The sequence below is a fragment of the Gopherus evgoodei genome, chromosome 4 (genome assembly GCF_007399415.2).
Source record: "Gopherus evgoodei ecotype Sinaloan lineage chromosome 4, rGopEvg1_v1.p, whole genome shotgun sequence".
Taxonomy (NCBI): Eukaryota; Metazoa; Chordata; order Testudines; family Testudinidae; genus Gopherus; species Gopherus evgoodei.
Window position 1 is genome coordinate 119,878,622 of NC_044325.1, and position 21,522 is coordinate 119,900,143.

The 21,522-nt window shown below is 45.8% G+C and overlaps 1 protein-coding gene and 1 long non-coding RNA gene across 6 annotated transcripts in view; one reads left to right on the forward strand and one right to left on the reverse strand.

The window, feature by feature from the left end:
* The window catches only part of LOC115650573 (SITS-binding protein-like), a 76,615-nt gene that overhangs the window by 48,998 nt on the left and 6,095 nt on the right, over nucleotides 1-21,522 (reverse strand). For all 5 annotated transcript variants that reach the window (XM_030560739.1, XM_030560737.1, XM_030560738.1 and 2 more), the window contains one exon: nucleotides 8,297-8,468. In XM_030560739.1, coding sequence (XP_030416599.1) covers nucleotides 8,297-8,468 — 172 coding nt within the window. The remainder of the gene's footprint in view (nucleotides 1-8,296; nucleotides 8,469-21,522) is intronic.
* LOC115650574 lies at nucleotides 7,235-21,453 on the forward strand. The gene is made up of 3 exons (XR_004000129.1): nucleotides 7,235-7,316; nucleotides 10,819-10,823; nucleotides 21,441-21,453. It is a non-coding gene; the product is annotated as an uncharacterized LOC115650574 (long non-coding RNA).

Sequence of the window (21,522 nt, forward strand, 5' to 3'; positions counted from 1 at the left end):
TGGGCCACAACTCGGGGAGGGGCGGGGGGCTCTACATAAAAAAAAGCTTTAATTAACCATTTTTTTAATTTTACATATTGGCTTTAGCAAGATCCTTCTTGTTACAAAAAAAAATCTACATTTATTTGCTTTCTTGACTGGGCTGCAGGGTGAACTCAAAACTGGAAGACACACCAGGGCCATTGGTAAGAGGTGAAAGAAATGCAAAGAATTTGAAGAACAGCAGAATTCAAAGGCCTCCAACTGAGGTCAGAGCCTCATTGTGCTAGGTGTATATGTCCAGAATAACATATTATCTGTTGTGTAACCTTTCCAGGGAAGAGACCAAGCTTGCGAAAAAGGAAGCACTGCTGTCTCCCATTTTACAGCTAGGGAGGTGAGGCACAGAGAGATTAAGTGACGTGCCCAAGATCAGACAAGGAGCTTGTGGCAAGGCCAGGATCTGAACCCAGATCGCCTGAGTCTTGGTGCCTTAACCATCAGACCACACTTCTTTCCAACCTAGCTAGAAGAATGACAGTAAAACTCTGGATCTGACTGAACCACCATCCCCAAAAAGATTCTGCATCAGAGCAGAGCTTTCCTTGTTGGGGGAGGAGGAGATATACAACTTTATATAATATAAATGTATCAGGCTTTTGAACTCTTGTCTAAGCAGTGAATTATCTATAAAATTCCTAGGCAAGCAATTTCTTTTGTCTTCATTCTATTCAGCCTAAGCCAAAAAGGACACAAACCAAAAAAGTAACTATGTTACACATTGGATTTCATGCAAACCTTCCACTGCTCAGCTACTGGGACCCGTAAATCCATTTTCCATGACAGATTTATATTTAATAAAATAATAATTGGAGATAAACCTATCTCCCAGAATGGGAAGGGACCTTGAAAGGTCATTGAGTCCAGCCCCCTGCCTTCACTAGCATGACCAAGTACTGATTTTTGCCCCAGATCCCTAAGTAGCCCCCCTCTCCCCCCCCAAGGTTTGGGCTCACAACCCTGGGGTTAGCAGGCCAATGTTCAAACCACTGAGCTATCCCTCCTCACACATGAAAATTTAGTTTACAAATCCAACATGACCCTTTCAGTCTTTGAAGCCTGGCTGCTTTTGATCCACTTGTAACTCAAAGCTCTCAATACACAAGCCCTGATCAGGTTTTCTACATCTGGGTCTTGATTCTGCTTCTGTTGAAGCCAATAGCAAAAGAACCATTGACTTCAGTGGTCCAGGATCAAGCCCCTAGTTTCTACATGAGGCTTTGACTTAAATCAGCTCCATAAATGTTAGTGCAAATACACATGCTGTCTGACTGGGGTGGACATCCTGCCATAATGCAGCCAAGAGGAAAGCCCTTCTTTGCCTCATTTTGCACTCTGAGGATACTTTTGTTAAACATGTAGAAGGCTGTGTATGTGTAAAAACCAACACACAAACTCTCACATGTCCCAAATCATGATATACATTTCATATCCTTATATTTGCAATATTGCTAACCCAGAAGGTTAAAAAAAATCAGGAGTCCAGGCTCCCTAAAATCATGAGATTGGCTTTAAAATCATGACATTATAAACAAATTGTGGGGGGGGGATGGTTCTGCCTTTTCATTTCTGAGTATTTAGATTGCACTCTGACAGGGCCGTCTTTAGGAAGTGCGGGGCCCAATTTGAACAGTTTCGGCGGGGCCCCGGCAAGGATGACTAAAAAAAAAACATATAAACAAAAGCCTTTAATTTCTTAGCAACCAGTTCCCTATACAAAGTTCTGATTTAAGGGATGTGCCATAGGCCCTTTAAATTGCCCCCTGGGGAAGCTGGGCCACCCTGGTACAGCGCACCAGCTCTTGCCTGTATGCCGTACTGGGGTTTGGCGTGGGGCCCGATTCAGGGGAATTGGTGGAATTGGCCTAAAGCTAGTCCTGCACTCTGGTTATGTTTCAAGTTTTCTCTGCAATCGCTTTTTTTAAACAAAAAATTCCAGGAGTTGGGGCTTCAGGAAAAGTATCAGATACCATGAGATTCAGAAAACAACAGAATTAGCAGCAGAGTAGTACATTATATTAGATTCTAACTTTGACTACATGTCTGCACAGATGAGTAGGAGCCAGGAGGTAACAGGAACTATCCTATACACTGCTAGGCTGGCTACTTGGGCCTTGGGACTGGGTGCATTGATGCATGGCCAGAAAGGGTTAAACATCCTGCAAAATAATTAACCCACAGAAGATATGTAGGGAGACAGGGCCACCCAGACGGGGGGGCAAGTGGGGCAATTTGCCCAGGGCTCCCCCCCGCCTTCCCCCATCCCCCAACGCCTCTGCGCACTGCGTCCCTCTGGAGAGTGCTGCAGTGGTGTGGCTCCAGTGGGGCCTGAGCTTCTCCTGCTCAGAGCCGCGTGGTAAGGGGGCAGGCCTGCAAGCTGTGGCCGAGCGGCGGGAGCTCAGGTCCCACTGGAGCCATGCCACTGCAGCCCTGTCCAGGGCTGCCCCTGGACGCAGCGCACTGAGGTTCCGAGAGAGGGGGGAGGCAGGGGTAAGGGGGACAGGGCAGGTGGGAGTTGGATAAGGGGCAGGGAGTCCCAGGGACAGTCAGGGGGCAGAGGTTCTGAAGGGGGGTGGTCAGGGGACGAGGAATGGGGGGTTGGATCGTGGGCATTCTGGGGATCAGTCAGGACTCAGCAGGGGCGTGGATAGGGGTCAGGGCAGTCAGGGGACAGGGAGCAGGTGGGGTTAGTGGGGGGTAGGGTCCCGGGGTGATGGTTGGAGGGGTCTCAGGGGAGTGGTAAGGGAATAAGAAGCAGGATGGGTCAGGGATTCTGAGGAGGGCAGTCGGGGGGCAGGAAGTGGGTGCAAGTCGAATAGGGGGCAGGGCCAGGCTGTTTGGGGAGGCACAGCCTTCCCTACCCTAAAGCTCATTCAACAGTTTGAGGCTTGCAGACAGCTATTTAACACAAAGAGCCAAGTGCTATCTTTTCCCTTAGGGCTACTATCCCTTTCACTTCTCAAATGCCAAATTATAGTCTACATTTAATTTCAGTGCCATGGGGGATTCATGTCAGAGGAGGGTAGCTTCATTTAAAATTAGCCATTTTAGATTAACAGTGATAGAGCCAAGGGGGAGGGATCACATGAGAAGAGCAATATCCTACACCACCTACCTCCTTCCCAACCCTACAAAGGGAGACCCCTCCTCCCCTGCATTCCCTGAGGCTCCAGAGGGGTTAATTCAGTGGTTCTCAAACTTTTGAACTGGTGACCCCTTTCATATAGCTAACCTCTGAGTGCGACCCCCCCTTATAAATTAAAAACACTTTTTTATATATTTAACACTATTATAAATGCTGGAGGCAAAGCAGGTTTTGAGGTGGAGGCTGACAGCTCGTGACCCCTAGTAATAACCGTGTGACCCCCTAAGGGGTCCCAACCCCCAGTTTAAGACCCCTGGGTTAATTATTTTAGCAATTTAATTTAAATTTAATTCACATGCATGTGCTATTTTGAGCATTTTAGTTTTCACAACATAGGCTCATCCCAGATTCTGGAACAAGCTCAAATGCTCAGTTTGTGGAGTATGTACATAAGCTATACTAAAGACAAACCCACAGTGATTATCTCCAGTTTGTGAGGGACCCCATGGAGCCAGTCTCTAGGAAACAGATAAATTCATGGAGGTTAAGTCCATTAATGGCTATTAGCCAGGATAGGTAAGGAATGGTGTTCCTAGCCTCTGTTTGTCAGAGGGTGAAGATGGATGGTAGGAGAGAGATCACTTGATCATTACCTGATAGGTTCACTCCCTCTAGGTCATCTGGCATTGGCCACTGTTGGTAGACAGGATACTGGGCTGGATGAACCTTTGGTCTGACCTAGTATGGCCGTTCTTATGTTCTAAGCTAAATGAACCCAAAGTTATGGAGACAGATACAAGTCAAGGAAGCCAGCAGAGTATCAGAAACCTGGCAAAATCTCTGACTGGATGGGCTCAGGCATTTGGTCACAAGCTGAGGTGGTTCAAAAGTTTTGGATTTGTTTTAAGCAGAATTTTTTTAATTGTTTCTTTAAACAATCAAACACACCAAGCAGCAAATATTTGGCTACACACTTCTGAAACCCCAAACCATAGTCACGTTTTGGCAGACTAATTTCAGCTTTTCAATTAAAAAAACCACAACAAATTTTGAAGGAAAACAGACATTGTCCGTGATTTTTTTCTACTTTTTAAAAACCCCTAGATTTCAATCCAAAAAAAGTTTTGACGGAAAATATTTGTCCAACCCTTTCAATGAGCTTTAGTGCCTTTCAGCACTAGCTGATGCTGAGAGCCAGTGATACCTTGTAAAGGTGACTTGAAAAGAAGTTTTCTCAAAACTGGGTTTGTGCTGAGACGCGGAAGGTTTTTAAATGTTTATTTTTCCCAATGCTGCCCGGTGGGTGGGTGGGGGAGGGGGAGGGGGCAAGTTTATTTTTCCACAGGGGCCCCCATGATAATATAGTATTCTATAGTATTGCAACTTTTTTTTATGGAAGGGGCACCTGAAATTGCTTTGCCCCAGGCCCCCTGAATCCTCTGGACGGTCCTGGGGGAGATAATGTTTGTGTTTTTGTGTATTTACATATGTATGAGTAGGGTGGACAATGTAATCAACAGTCTCTGCTGTATTCTGATAATTCAGAGGTCAAAAGAACATCCTATCATGTAAATGAATTGTAAACATGGGATAGCTCAATATTCATCTCTCTTTGAAATGGACTGCGAATGGTGGAGGAACAAGTAAACGGCTTTATGTTAATTCATATAGCTAAGGACTTGTCTACACTATGCAGCTTTTAGCGACAAGGCAGTCACTAAAAGTCAGCATGTGTGAACGCTCTGTCGGTATTTTGTCAGCACTTTTGCAGACAACATACTTCAAGCCCCGCAAGCAGAGTTAGCTTCGTCGGCAGGAGAGTGCTTCTGCCAACAAAGCCGCGCTCATACTGCCACTTGCATCTGCAAAACTTTTGTCTTTCGCGGAGGGGGCTTTTTAAAGTACCAGTGAAAGATAAAAGTTTTGTCGACAATGTCGCAGTGTAGACAAGCCCTATGTACTGGTGAGGGATGCCCTTCAAAGTCATCCTAATTACTTTTTGTTCCTTGAGGAATTCTAACTTGTCAAAAGACATGAAATTGTGTAAAAGATCCTTGGATCCTGATTGTGTCATCTCAGATCTGCTTAGACTTTGTCAGGGAAAGTCTGAGTCACAAGACTGAGGTCCCAGTTATGCTGGTACGCCCTGAATATAAGATATGGACATTGGACTATAACCTATTAACTGAATTATAAAGGAACTCTTTGCAACTACAAAGCTCACCATCTCTGCTGTGAATCTGGACCTCAATGAGCTGAAGTCATGTCTGTATGTATATTGATCTTTTAACCATACTCTCTCTCTTTTGTTTTTTTTTAAAGTAAATTTTAGTTTAGTTAATAAGAATTGGCTGTCGCGTGTATTTGAGTAAGATCTGAAACATTCATCAGTCTGGGAGGTAACTTGTCTGATCCTTTGGGATTAGCAGAACCTGTTCTTTTTTACGATGAAATAAGGTTTACAGAACTTTTCATCATATTTGACGTGTGTACCTGGATGGGGGCCTGAGGAAACTGTGCTGTTGGGACTTCTGAGAAACCAGTAAGGTAATAAGAAGCTGTAGGTGCTGGTTTAGTGAATCTAAGTATTGGAATATCCACCCGCTTTTGGGGGATTGTCTGCCCCATTCTTTGCTGTTCACTCTAATAGAGTGACCACAGCTGGCTCCCCACTAGAACCCCGGTCACAGGTGCCCAGGAGTAGACACAGCTATTTGTCTGCTTCCTTCCTTCTTGAAGTAGTTGGGTGGGGAGTGGGTGGAGCCTTGGCTCTACTCTATCTCCAGCTTGCTGGCCAGAGCAGCTGAGCCAGCATGTAGAATCGGGCAGAGGTAGTTTCCTGATATTATTGGCCAGGACTATATGGCTACCTACCTTCTAGGAGCAGGAAGAGAATTGTGACACAAGTCGCAAGGTGGATCTAGCATACACATGATGCTCTTGCTCATGATTGTGCCTAAAGACACAATCCGGCCCTTTGACTTTATAAGGCTCTTCATTCCTGACTTTTAAAAAATGCAGTAGAGTGGAGACTTGGCGACTGTCAGAGGAGTTAATGCAAGCCGGGGAGGTTAGTAAAGGACTGCTAGATGACTAGTATCACAGCCTCAAGGGGAGAAAGGAAGCGCCACGGGCTATACTTGGAAGCTGGAATAATGAGGGAAGGAGCAGGCAGGCAGAGGAGTTAAGAGCAGAAGGATCTGATTGGCAGGGGGACCAAGACCAGAAGGGCTGCATGTAACTGCAGCTGCGCCAGGGATTCCAAGTCTATTCCTCAAATTACACTTCTAACTGCATGTAACTTGTCAGCTGGCAGAGATGGACATAGAGGAGTAGGTACAGGTGGCAAGTTATATGGGCCCATGGTGCCCATGCTTCACCAATATTCAGGAACATGGGCCCAGCTCCACTAACGTTTGGGCTTATATTTTCAGAGCCATCCCGTCCATAGAATGGACTGGGACAACCAACCCAGGCCCCGCACTTCAGGGGGATGCAGGGACCAGGGGGCCCTGGAGGATTAGTGGGGGGCTTGGCACCGGCAGCAGCAAGCAACCCAGTCCCAGCCCACTCCACCCCACCGCTTTCCACTCTGCTCTGCCTCTTCCTGCCCCTACTCCGCCCCTTCCCCCCCATTCCGCTCCTTCCCCCAAGCTCCCGCCCCCACCCTGCCTCTTTCTGGCTTCCACCCCCTCCCCTGAGCACTGCCAGGAGCTGGCAGGACAGGTTGGGGCCAAATCGCTCGCTGCTGCCAGTGCCCAGCCCCCTGCTAATCTACCAGGCTGCCCTGGACCCCACATCCCCCTGAAGCATAGGGCCCAGGGCAGTTGCCCAGGTCCATCCTATGGATGAGACAGCTCTGCTTGGACCCATTCTGGCTGGGCACCACCACAAATTATACAAACCTGGCACCCATGGGAGTAGGTACCTGTGCAAAGATACCAACTCGGGCAGCTCGCCCATTGAACCACCTTTCCCAACCTAGTTATATTGCTATTTGTAGTGTGTTGGCTTAGTGCATGTGTATCTACCTGAGCTGGAAATTATACCTTCAGCTGCAGCGTAGATGTACCCTATCATCAGAATGGCAGCATCTCTACATCTGCTCTACACAGATTCATAGATTCATAGACTCTAGGATTGGAAGGGACCTCAAGAGGTCATTGAGTCCAGGTCGCTGCCCTCATGGCATGTAACTGTCTTGTCTACCCAAGGTGTGAGGCAGTGGAGACTCAGCCCTTCACAGAGCATGTTTAAGGAATTGTGCTTATGACTGAGGGGAAAAACCTCTCCTGAGTTTCCATGCACATCCTCCTGAGGCACCATTTAATCTGTTCTGCTAGCACTCTGCATGAATGGAAGGAGAAGAATTTCCACAATGGATTCTACAGCCAAAGTAGCAGCTGAAATAGTTATCTGTGACTTTCAGTAACCTATGCCACTAAAGAGCTAAACACACATGCCATGTGCCCAGCAATGATAAATAGTGCTAGCTGCCAGCTGCCAAGGGCTTTTCCAGTACTGTATCTCTGAGTAGCCCTCAGTGAATGATATTGTCAGGTCAGCATGCATTGCAAAGAATAAATAGAAGATTTCTCTGCCAGGGCAGATCACTGGCCCATGCAGTCTGATATCTTGCTTTTGGCAGTGCCAGTACCTGACCCGTGAAAGGAAGGGATAACCACCTAACTAGTTGTGCAGTATTGTATTTTGGAATTGGGATCTTGCAGATGATCATCTTACGCCCTGAGGCATGAGATGTGATTATCCTTTATTCTCTGAATTTGCATAACTACTAGAGTCTAGAGATATCAGAGTCATAAAATTATCCAGTCCTTTTCAAAATCCAATCACGGGGACCTCTTGCTGCAATGAATGTTTCAAATTAACACAGTGTGAAGAGAAAAGATAAGCCATGCAATTTGGCTAATTTGCTACATGCTCATAGACACCAGTGGATCAATGGAGGGGCACATATTGATGGCACTTCCACCTCTGGGTCACAAGTTATTTGGTTCCAGTTCCACATTAGGAAAATGCCAGTGCTCCAAGCCAACACTCCTTCTATCAGTAAAGGTATATCCTAAGTTAGAATTCCTAACATCCAAAGCTGTGGGTTAGCTAGTTAGTGTCAACAACAATGAGAAATCACAGCGAAGAAACTCTTCTTACCTGTTGATCCCAAAAAGTATTTTTCTAAGACAGATCCATAGCCAGTGGGATTTTTGGGGAGGTTGCTGATAACAAATGGCTGGGACTTTGTATTCACATTGTTCAAAGGCCAGCGCTGGGCTCTGATGCTTGCTCCTCCGTACCAGGAGACATTAGTCATTGAAAAACAATCCTGCAACCAAACACAGAGTTCTGTTAGAAATGAAAACAGAAAACTCTTTGTGCCAGGGACTGATACATAGGATAATACATACATAGGGTAATGAAGAGAGAGAGGACTCTTTACATTATGTGCTTAGAAAGGGAACAGGTTAAGTGGATTGAGCAAGGAATTCTGCGCCAGTGATTCACTAGGGGGCCTTTGGAAAGACAGAATCTCCATATCTCAAGCCTCCCCATTGGTGGCCTTCAGGATAATGACATTTCCCTCACTGGATGCTGTGAGGATTAACAAGTGAATGTTTTCCCAGTGTTTGAGGCAGACAGCTCTGCAAGTGCACAATACTACCAGAGATGCTAGCCTCAAATATTCAATAATTATGAAATAGTCCTTAAAAATCCATGAGATTTTTAAAAGATAAATATCAATTTTAGGTACTTTGTCTTTTGGTATCTGAGCTTTTAACTTAAACTTAAAAATGTGACATGTTTCTTTACAACCATGCGGGCTAGAATTTTTTTCATAAATGAAAGCTGAAATTCTGCACAATCATTTGAATTCAGGAGCTGGGGATTTATTAACACCAAGCAAAAGCAAGACTCACTAAAATCACAAGAGTTGGCAACACTGTTATTCTATTATCTCAGGTACTCTGTATATTACATGCTGTCATGGAATTTGGGGGAGACAAGGCCCTGCACCCCCAGCTTCCTGCGATTCACCATGACTCTCAGCCAGTAAAATAAAAGGTTTATTTAGGTGACAGGAACACAGTCCAAGACAGTTCTTGCAGGTACAGACAACAGGACCCCCTCAATCTTGGGGGAGGCCAGGAGGAGGCCAGGAGGTCTGTCTGGCCTGCCCTCCATTTTCCCAGCCAGCTCCAAACTGAAACCCTTCAGCCCCTCCTCCTCTTTTGTCTCTTTCCCAGGCCAGGAGGTCACCTGATCTCTTTGTTCTCCAACACCTTCAGTTGGCACCTTTGTAGAGGAGGGGCCCAGGTGATTAGTTGCCAGGAGACAGAGTGTCAGCCATTTTCTATGCAGACCATATCACAGGAGCCCCCTTGGGCTCTGCAACAATCACAGATCCTGATCCCCCCACCTAGATACCTAAGAAATGCATAGGGGAAACTGAGGCACTCACACAGTATTCAGAGAAAACATTAAGAACATTCCCACTTTGTCACACATGCCTTAAAAAGTATTTACTTCTTACCAATCAAAAACTAAAGGCAATACTTTCCTTTTAAATCCCTTCAATGGATCTTGTCTCCAGGACTCCTCTGGGGAGTTCCACACATGCAGGGAAGGTGGAATAGCAAAGCAGATATCTACTACCATGTGGACTTGAGAGGGAAATTTTGGTCCAGCTCCCTTACCCTTTTGAATTTTGGTGGTTTGCACTTCTATAGATACAGCAAAAGCACTACAAATATTGTTCAATGTGGATTTTATTATCTATATTAAAGCTGACCAGGAAATATCTCTCCCCCTCAAAAAAACAAACAAACAAAAAACCTACAGACAAAATATTGTTTTAATACAAAAAAACAAAATCTGGATGTTATTCAGATTTTTGGCAACTGAAAAGTGAGTTTTTATATTTATTTTTACAAAACCTCAATTTTTTGATGAAATTGGGGGGGTTGTTTTAGAATTTTCACTTCATCAAAAAGCAGCTTTCCGTCAAAAAGCTGTCAGAACTTTTTGACCAACTGTGGTCTATATATTGGAGAGAGAGAGCAGAGAAGAGCAGAACTGCAACTTTAACTTTAGCTGCTAATGTTCTGCCCCAAACTAGTAACCCTTATTTAAAAAAAAATGCAGTCCTTTCAGGAAAACAATAACCTACCAGTCTAGATTTTTTTTTTTTAAATATAAGAACTCTCAATAGCAATGCATCAAAGCAAAAACCTGATTTAGAGATGCTGGAAATAAGAGTAACGGATTTTTAAGGCTAGAAGGGACACGTGCTGTAGTGTACAAACCCCGCACTGGGGAATAGAGGGTTAAAGAGCAGATCTGAACTCAAGAGGCTTCGCCCAGACATATTTGCTGGGAATGCTTGCAACAGAGGTGGAGTTTAAAAAGGCACAGCATAGCTCAGTTAGGGAGGTCAGTGCAAGTGAGCAGAGCTGCTCTGGTAGCTCCTGCAGGGTTACAGAAAGAGCCCAGTGCTATCTGGAGCAGACCTCAATTTGGAGATGCAGGCTGCCAGTGGAGAGACAGCAGAGCGCCTGCCTGTGAGTGAGGGGGAAGAACCTCCGGACTCCTTTCAGCTGAGTATGCATTGCAAGTCAATAGCCAGGCAACTGATAGGCCTCTAGAGAGACAGGGAATGTAGTAGGAAGTGACCCAAGGAACAGTCTTGGTGATACCCTTGCCTTTGCTGCACACCTGAACTGCCAGCCCCAGGGCCCTGGGTTGGAGCTTGATGGAGAGGAAGGACCTGAGTTCCCCTACCAGCAATCTACAGACTTGAGCCAGTAGGTGCTACTGCCAACCCATGGACTTGGAACCATAATGGGGAATAGCATGGTAGTGCTCCAACCACTGCTGACCACCCTGTATCACAGGACCATTATGATAATCAAATGCATCGAATTTCACCCAGTGGTTCCTTCACTGAGTCCAATAACTTCTTGTTGAACTAGAATGTATCTTTTAGAACAGGGGTGGGCAAACTTTTTGGCCTGAGGGCCACATCGAGGTTCCAAAACTGTATGGAGGGCCGGGTAGGGAAGGCCGTGCCTCCCCAAAGAGCCTAGCCTCCACCCCTTATCCACCCCTTCCCACTTCCCGTCCCTTGACTGCCCCCCTCAGAACTCCTGAACCATCCAACCCCTCTGGCTCCTTGTCCCTGACCACCCCCTGTCGGGATCCCCCACCCCTAACCGCCTCCCCAGGGATCCCACCCCCTATCGACCCCCCCACTCCCTATCCCCTGACTGCTCCAACCCCTATCCACACCCCGAACCTCTGACAGCTCCCCCCGCAACTCCCATGCCTATCCAACCACCCTCTGCTCCCTGTCCCCTGATTGCCCCCAGGACCCCCTTCCCCTTATCCAACTCTCCACCCCCTAACCACGCTGCTCAGAGCACCATGACTGGCAGCTGTGCCACCCACCTGGAGCCAGCCACACTGCCCAGAGCGCTGGTGGCACGGCGAGCTGAGGCTGTCGGGGAGGGGGGACAGCAGGGAAGGGGCCGGGAGCTCAAAGGCCAGGCAGGACTGTCCTGCAGGCCTTAGTTTGCCCACTTCTGTTTTAGAATGACATCCAGTCTTGATTTGAAGACGCCAAGTGATGGAGAATTTACTACATTCCTTGGTAATCTGTTCCAATGGTTAATTGCCTTCACTGTTAAAAATGTGCATCTTATTTCCAGTCTGAACTTTGCTGACTCCAGTTTCCAGCTGTTATGCATTTGTCTGCTAGATTAAAGAGCCCTGTAGTACCAGATATCTTTTCCCTGTGCAGATCAAGTCACCTGTTAACCTTCTCTTTGATACACTCAGTCTATTTATCTTAAGTCTCTCTCATCGTAAGGAATGTTTTATAGATCACAAACCACTCTTGTAGCTTTTCTCTAAACTCTCTCCAGCTTTTCAATATGCTATTTAAAACATAGACGACGTTGGAACTGAACACCGTATGCCAAGGGTGGTCTCACCAAGGCTGTACACAGTGACAGCACCACCTCCCTGCTCCTATTCGGTACTCTCCCCTTATACATATTGTGCATCTCAGCATCCCCCTGGGAGTTCATCCACAAACTTTATCAGCGATAATTTTATATTTTCTTCCAGATAACTGACAAAAAGATATTGAGCAGCATTGGACTAAGAACCAGTCCATAGGGGATCCCCATTAGAAACAATTCCCTCATAGTTGTTAATGGGGAATTAAGAATGTTTTCATATCTATCAGGTAACTTGTTTTCAATTAATTTAACGTGGGCCATGCTGAGAGCCATAAAGAACATGGACAAGGAAGGGACCAAATGTGGAAAAGAAAAGCTGTGAATACACCATCCCCTGGATCTGGCCAAAGGAGGAAGGGGAACACAAAGAACAGTAAAACCACTCAGGGAGGCTCTAGAGATGAGCTGTTCATTAAAGACGAAAAACCACCATTCAACCTCGGTTAGGTTTTATTCCCCCTCTCTAGCTTTTTCTATCCCACCAGTAATGTTCTTTATAAAACAATAATTAAATGAAACACACACTGAGATATAAAATGGCACTGATGTACTTTATCCAGTGGGCTGTCTTGACATTTATGATCTGCCTGTGAATAATTTCTCAAATACCTACCACCTTTTGAGTTTTGCAGTAGGCACTAGTCCACTGCAAGAGAGTCACAACAAAATGAATTCCCTTAGGTGGTAGCATATGGAAAATAGTGCCACCATTAAAAACAAAACACCTAGCAAATATTTCTAAAATAGTTTCTGTCAAATATGTTTAGTATATCTAAACAATGGAGCCATCCCAAACTCCTGCAACTAGAACCCTTCAAGTGGACAGGCAATGAAAGTGAAAAGTGACAAATTCCAAACAGTTAAAAGGAAATATTACTTATCCAACACTCAACATGTGGCACTCACTGTAACAAAATTATCACTGAGGCCCAGGGCTTCGCAGGATTATACATTTATACTCACAACAAGACTATCCAAGGTTGCAATAGTGAATAACAAAAAAACAAACAGCAGTTTCAGATAGGATACAAACCTGCTTGCTTCAAGGCATAAACCAACTTCTGGGAATGGGGTGCAGTGGAGCGGGATGTTAGACCGTCCATTCCCGGAAGGGGGTGGGCAGGTTATCCCTTTACTACCTCCTGCAGTTTCTTGCACCTTCCTCTGAAGCAGCTGGTGCTGACCACTCTCAGGAAGAGATTACCAGACTAGACAGATCACTGGTCTGATCTAGTATTCTTACATTACTTTATAGCACAACACACTATCATATATTATCACCTTCTCTTCCCCATCCCCTCTCAGTATAATAGGACATATTGGTATGTTACTGTATGTAGCCCTGGTTCAGCAATGTACTTAAGCGCACAAGCCTGGCCAGAACCCTGGTTAATTACCTAGTTGGTTAGTCTACACTGAAACGTATGTTGCAGTAGTTTCACTGCTCTGGTGCCTGAGCTAACTAGATCAAAGCAACCTCGAGTATGTCTACACCAGTTGCAATCATACTCTGTGATCGCAATGCAGACACACTCAGTATGTGTGGAGTGAAGCATTAAAATAAAACCTTTCAATAAAGAAAATGGGTTTGTAGAGAGATGAGAAGCGCTAATATCACAGCTGAGTTCTTTCCTTTGGGAAAGAGAAATAATCTGAAGAATCCTCCCTCTTCTAAACATTTCTGTCGTACAATAGCATGCCTGCAAAACCTGCTAGTTGCCTTTTTTCCCATTCAGACATATGAGAAACTCATTGTTGGCCTTGAGACCAGATAGTCTCACATTTCAGAATCTTCCACTCTCAGATCTGGACAGATATTTATTCCTAGATTCTAGTGATATTTGTGGACACAGGACCTGTGCCCAAATATTTAAGTCCTTTCAAAATGATCGGATCTGATTTCAGTTCTGCTTCTGGTAAATTAGTATTAACCAAGGATGCTTTGCTGTACATTTAATATATGGCACCTTTTATTCTGGAGACCCAAATTCCAAGGGGCTGTGAAGACAGCAGGACAAATTCTGCCCTCAGTTACATCATCTTAAGTCTAGAGGAAGTCCAGTGACATCTACTGAGCTACTCTAGATTTACAGTGGTGAAAGTGTAGGCAGAATTTGGCCCACAGCTGTTTATAATAGCAAGCACTGTTTTCCATCTCCATATTTTAAGCTATCCCAGTGGTTAATGCTGTAACAGTCTATGTGACCACAGAGCTGAACCTTCCAATTTACCTATCCTCAACTGGAACATGTTCCTCAAGCCTCCACTCAGCTAACTGTGGATTTAATCCTGCTTCTCTAGAAGTCAATGGGAGCAACTCATTGACTTCAAAGGGAGCAGGAGCAGGCCCCATCTTTGCCAAATAGTGGGTTACTGATAGAAGGTTCTTTCCCATAAGAGCTGGACCAGATTCAATGGAACTATATCAATTTATGACAGCAGAGAATTTGGCTCTCCGTCAATCCAATAATTATGTAAGCCATGCTTAGCACGATAACATAGGCTTACCGATCTTGCCATAAGGTTTCCAGGCAGACATCATGCAATAAATAACTCTGAGGATAATCCTAACTTTGGCTACTTACTGCTTTCACTGTAATCCCTGACTTGAAAAGGACTTTCTTCCTCAGAACTTGAAAGTCTCTCCTGTTTTCTCTAGCATCCAGAACGCTACAACTTGGCAGGCCAGGCTTGCTTTATGACATTAGCAGAGGGTAAGCACAACTCTGTATGTTTCATATTAAATACACAGCTGACTGTTTTATTTCATAATCAAAAGAACTGATCAAAGCACCATCTTCCCCATGCTGCTTGGCCTTTCCACTGGAAGACAAAGGAGCTAGTTCTAGTCCTGGATTACACTGTCTTCTGCTAACTAAATACAAGGGGAACGGATGTCTGAACATTCTCCATAAGCAGGCTGCAGCCATGTCCTCCCAGCCACTGGGGTTTCTGCAGCTGGGCAGTGTCATCAAAGAAGTGGTTAGCGCTCACTGAAGAGGACTCCTGGCCAGGAAATGTGCTGCTTCAGCAGAATTATCGTGCAAAGGAGCTTCTGCACCTCCTGTGTCATGTGGAGGGACAGGGAATTGATGTGGCAGTACTGCCTGCGGTGGGAATAGGTAAGAGAAAAGGCCGCAGGATCCTCAGTTACATAAATTCAATTGTCTTAATGCCCTGTGCAAGTGGCACCGAGAGGTTGCAGTAGTGTAGACTGGGAAAGCAGCTGCATGGAGTGGACTGATTACTACTCTGTGGCTCAATGCTCTGATCCCAGCTAGGGTGTGTGTTTGCATCCTTAACCCTTTGACGCTACACACTCACAAAGCCCAACTGCTCTGACTTTGTGCAGGACGCAGGGAATGCTTTGAGCCTGTCCATGTGATACATAGGTCCTGTCCAAAAAATTCCTGTAGCAACTGTGTAGGAGCCTCTACAGTCCAATGCAGTTCTTATTCAAGGCACTGTAAATTAGGGTCTCTGCACTCTGTACAGAATCTCACGTGCTACACGGTACATTTAAGCCCTGTCCATACAACAGCTGAAACCATGCTAGCAACATATATATTCCTGTAACATATCAGGTCCATCCTTGCTACCTTATGAGAATATGTATTATGGGGAGAGCTGGCAGTGAGCCTAGTTTGCCTACCGCTTCCTTTTATAAAAGATTGTTGTGACCTTTTCTCTGAGAAGCTCTCAGACCTTCATTCTTTGTAATAGGCCTTTGATATTCAGCTGGGGAGATCCCCTTGGGCTACAGAAATGCCTTTTCTTTCTCCTAGGAAATTCTGTTCAGGTTTGACTGAGAGATCTATGCAACTGTAGATTTTAAATCACTGTTTCCCTTTTCTCGCTTGTGTCCCTCAGGGAACTTTTGGCAGCCAGCCCAAATGCCTGAACATGCCAAGGGTGGGCTCAAGCCAGGGCCACGGCAGGCAGCTGCGAAAATAGCCAGAGCAGAGTGTGGGGAGAAGAGTGCCCATCCAGGCTCTACTCACCTACAAGTCCCTAGAACCAATACATAGCCCCAGTGGCCTGTTTACACACACACACTTATACCTCAGGGCACCGCATGAAGCAGAAACTCGGCTCCCTTAACTACTAGGCAAGGAGAGAGAGAGAGACAGACAGACAGACAGACATGGCAACACCCCCATTCTCAAATCCTGCAAATGGCACCAGACAACAACCCCCCATTCTGGGGGCAAGATGCGGGGCAGGAGCTCCCCCCACTCTGAGGGGTGGAGGGAGCAAGAGCCAAGCTGGAATGGGCTTCTTCCTGGACCTAGCACCTGGACTCAGCAATCCAATCTCCTCCCACCTTCCCACATAACAGCCTTCTCCTACCATTCACTAATGTTGGTCCTGTAGCTCATATAGCAGCAGTGTATGCCACACTGCTGAAGGCTCGGGATTCAGATCCTGTTGATGATCCCTGATTGGGGGAGTTGTTATAGTTGCGCGTAACAAAATCTGTTTTTACCCTAACCTGCCCCCTCCCATACACTATTGCTCAATTACACACAAAAAGCTGCTTTAAAAGAATGTATGCAGTGTTGTTGTAGCTGCGCTGGTCCCAGGATAAGAGAGAGACAAGGCAGGTGAGGTAATATCTTTTGTTGGACCAACTTCTGTTCATGAGAGACTTTCACCGACAGAAATTAGTCCAATAAAAGACATTACCTCACCCACCTTGTACCTTTCAAAATAATGTTATTTATGTTGAAGAGTCAAGCACCTGAAAGTTAGGAAGTGCCAGATTTAGGATTACAACCATAATTCAGGTATGCATTATGGCAGGCCTCCACAACATACGGCGGGCCCGCGGAGGCTTACTGTGCGGCCCGCAATGGGGAATCAAAGGGCTCTGGGCTGCCTGCACCCGCGGGCAGCCCAGAGCCCTAGGAATCCCGGCTGCGGCTGAGATTTAAAGAATTCTGGGCTCCCCGCCGCTACGGGCAGCTCAGAGCCTTTTGAGTCCCGGCCGTGGCTGGGATTTAAAGGGCTCTGTTCTTCCCGCAGCAGTGGGGAGCCCAGAGTTCTTTAAATCTCAGCTGCGGCTGGGATTCATAGGGCTCTGGGCTGCCCGCAGTGGCAGGGAGCCCAGAGCTCTTTAAATCTCAGCTGCGGTCGGGATTCATAGAGCTCTGGGCTGCCCACAGCGGCGGGGAGCCCAGAGCCCTTTAAATCCCAGCTGTGGCTGGGACTCAAAGGGCTCTGGGCTGCCCACAGCCAGGGGAGCCCTTTAAATCTCAGCCACGGCCGGGATTCATAGGGATCTGGGCTGCTGGCAGTAGGGGGGAGCCCTGAGCCCTTTAAATCTCATCCGCCGCCGGGATTCAAAAGGCTCTGGGCTGCTAGTAGCAGTGGGGAGCCCTGAGCCCTTTAAATCCCAGCCGTGGCCGGGATTCAAAAGTCTCTGAGCTGCCCCCAGTGGCGGGGAGCCCAGAGCCCTTTAAATCTCAGCTGCGGCCGGGATTCATAGGGATCTGGGCTGCCCGCAGCAGTGGGGAGCCCAGAGCCCTTTAAATTCCAGCTGGCGGCGGCCGGGATTCAAAGGCTCTGGGCTGCCTGCAGCTGCGGGGAGCCCAGAGTTCTTTAAATCTCAGCCGTGGCCGGGATTCAAAGGGCTCTGGGCTGCCCGCAGAGATTCTCGACGCGGCTGAGATTTAAAGGGCTCAGGGCTCCCCTCCGCCACGGGCAGCCCAGAGCCCTTTGAATCCCGGCCGCAGCTCCAGTGGATGTGCTGAGGCTGGGATTTAAAGGGCTTGGGCTCCCCTCAGTGGCAGGAGCTCTGGGCCCTTTAAATCCCTGCCCCAGCCCCGCAAAGTTCCAGGTTCCCCCAGCTGTCAGAGCCCTGGGCCCTTTAATTTGCCCCCGAGGGCTCCCAGCCACCTCTTCAGCTGGGAGAGCCTGGTTGATTTAAAATCAAGTATCACCTCCCCACCCCCAACCTTCCTTTTTGGCCCACAGCTGTTTTGGTGGGGCAGCGCTGGGGAAGGAGGGTTTGTTTCTGCAGGGCTGGGCAGTGCTGGGGCGGAGCGTTTCCACAGGCCGAGAGGTCCTGGGGCGGCGAGGTGTTTAAGCAGGACCAGGGGGTTTTGGGCCTCAGCTGTTTTCTTTGGAGTAATGTGGCCCTCGCCGCTTTACGTGTTGTGCAGGCCTGCATTATGATATGGTCTTTACACAATCATACTATTATATCTGTAGGATCCTGCATTATTCTGCGCACAGAATGGATGCCCACTGAGCCAGTAATTACACTTGCATGAACAATCATACATGCTTTTCCTAATGGTGCTTAACACTGCATCGTCCACACTACAGCTTTAAATCGATATTAGTAAAATCGATTTTATAAAACAGGTTTTATAAAATCGATTTTACGCGTCCACACTAGGGCACATTACTTCGGTGGTGTGCGTCCATGGTCCCAGGGTACCATCAATTTCCGGAGCGGTGCACTCTGGGTAGCTCAGTAAAAGAATAGGACCAATAACTTCGATATCCGTCCACACTAACCCTAAATCGATTTAGTAATATCGATTTTAGGGTTACTCCTTTCATTTAGCTGGAGTACAGAAATCGATTTTAAGACCCCTTAAAATTGATTTTAAGTGCCTTGTAGTGTGGACGGTTACAGCGTTAAATCGATTTAACGCTGTTTAAATCGATTTAACGCTGTAGTGTGGACCTGGCATAAATAATGTTCATTTAACATAGTTTGTGTGTGTGTGAGAGACAGAGTGTGTGTGTGTGAGAGAGAGAGAGTTCTGAGTTTATGGTGACTGGTTCTTTAGCTTCAGGAAGGCAACATAAGAGGCTGCCAGGAGGAAATCCAAGAAGAGATAGTTTTAAAATGTTTCCTTTGCAAACGATGCTAAATATTTTAAACAAATATTATGAAAATTCAGTTTTCTGAAGTTTCTGTATTGAACTTGAAAACCATTTCAGTCACTAAAGTGTAAAACATGAGTCTTTACACCCTTCTCCAAGTGCAAATCTCAACGCACCCTTAACTATCGAGTCCCTATTGATGCCGCCATAATATATGTATATGTTTTTCCCTCACTAAATTTCCCTCCCAAAAATTGTACCAAGGTCTCCCAGTACTAGCAATGGTGCCTCTCTTCAGCAAGGCAAGCAAAACAAATTTGGAGATTCCAGTTCAAGGTGCTTTGGTGACATGATGAACCAAAAAATCGCTAAGAATATTTTTCAAAAGAGTCAACAAGCTCCTGCCACTCCATAGTACAGAACAAAGACAAACCGGGAAAGTATCAGGAGTTAGTGGCTTTTCCCCCCTTGCCTCCTGGTTTCCTAAACCACCTAAATACAATCTATTATATTATTCGGTTCAAATGCTCTTGTTGCCTCTGCTCTTTCTAAACCTTTCCTTTTTGCCAAGCAGCAGGATCAGCAAGACTTAACCTCCCACATGACTTCAAATTCTCTGGCAATTAGAACAAGGCCTCTTTCTTGAGTGCCTGTGTGAAAGCCCAGACGTATTTCAAGGGGGAATGGGGATTTCTGGTTGTTTAAGCATTAGCAGCTAGTCCCACTTACACCCTCAACTACTAAAAAGAATGACCAGCTCCTAACTCTGTGCAGTGATTCATGCAGAATTAGGGTCCTGGGGAGGGAAATTCAGCTATTTCAAGTGGGCTGTTTCGGTTTGTATTTAGCATTACAAAGGAACAGCTGAGTCCATGAAAAACAGGCGCTACCTGCCAAACAGCTGTGACTCAAAGGCAGCCATAGATTACTTTAACATATTTGGGCCTGATCCTTAGCTGGTGCAAGCTGAATAAGTCAATGGAGTCACGTTAACTGACACTAGCTGAGGATCTGACCCTGTATGTGTAAATATGTCTTGTTTTGACTGCATTCCACAGAACCATGTGTCACAGGACTGTTTCTATCGCTCAGCAGAAAGAGAAGATTTATTGGTGTCACATGGTGCATCAATAAATGGCTTTAACTGTTAGGGGGGCTTATTTTTGTTTTCTGGTATAAACTAAGCACATGGAGAGAATCTGGGGCAGATCCGCAGTACAACTGTAAAAGCCAGCCAGCCAGCAATAAACATTTAAAATTTATCCTATGTTCTGATAAAGGGACAGCTACAGCCAACTAATTTGCTGGATTGTTTCCGAAAAGCCTTTTATCTTCGTTTCATTTTCTCCTCTCTGACTTGCTCTGTTGCTGCAAGTTAGAGACCCTGCTCATCTCACCCAGCTTGATCCCTTTCACCTTTTATAACCACATTCACCTCCTCCTTCCCACTGGCCTGAATTTGAACCTGTAAATGTCTGAGGAGTTTCACCTTCCCCTGAAGTGAGTAGGAATTGGGGGCTCTCTGCATCATGAAGGATCAGACTCCTGTTTCCTAACTTATTTGAAACACCTGTGTGTGTCAGAGTCCTGTCTTATTCTGACTGATTCAAATCTACAAGAGAATAATTATCCTCTGTCTCCTGATAATATGAAATGCGTATTCATGGCTCAAGTTCCTGTGGGGTCCTTTTGAGACTGATCCTAAATGTCAAGCAAAATTTCTGAACTCAATAATGGTTTAACTACATTGTAAAATATTTTTTATTTGGGTGCTCGTGAGGGACAAATTGTATTGAAAAACAGGGCAAATCCACTCCAGTCCTCAAGCTGAATGTTTCACTAAAATGGAGGAATTTGGCCCAGAGTATTAAAATAAAGATTATCCGCTGATGTAAATGGGACAGCTACAGTCAACTAATTGACTGTAGTTCAATTGACTTCAGTAGTTGATTTCTACCAGCTGAGACTCTGGCCCACTCCCTGTTTCTGACTTTCCCCACATCATATTTTCCAACCGTTTTTGATTTTTACTTGGAAAATGATCAACTCTATCCTACTCATCACCTTGGCAGTATAGATCTGAAACAAATTAAAACAAATCACGCCCGTAGGCAACACTCACTGATTACATTCAAAAATTTCTCCAAAGCAAAGTGTGTTTTAAATGTGGATTTACTGTACAGCTAGCAGAGATGTCAATATCTAGACAATGTATAGATCAGAAAAAAAAATCTGATTTTATTAATGTCCTCAGTGCTGACACCTGCTGTATCAGGAGAAAGGAAAGTGCCATGCTCAGGTACAGACAAGTTGATTCATTCTTCCCTTTCCTAAATATTGTATAACAAAATACTCTTCAGTGCTCTATAAGTCGCAAGAACATCACACAAACTGAGGAAACACAAGAGGAAGTTCCCCAACTTTTAGCATAGGCAGAGAAGCAGGTTCTGAAACCTGGTACAGCCACAGGATTTCAGTGCCAGTGCAAATATGCGGTGGATATTTATTTTACATACGTTC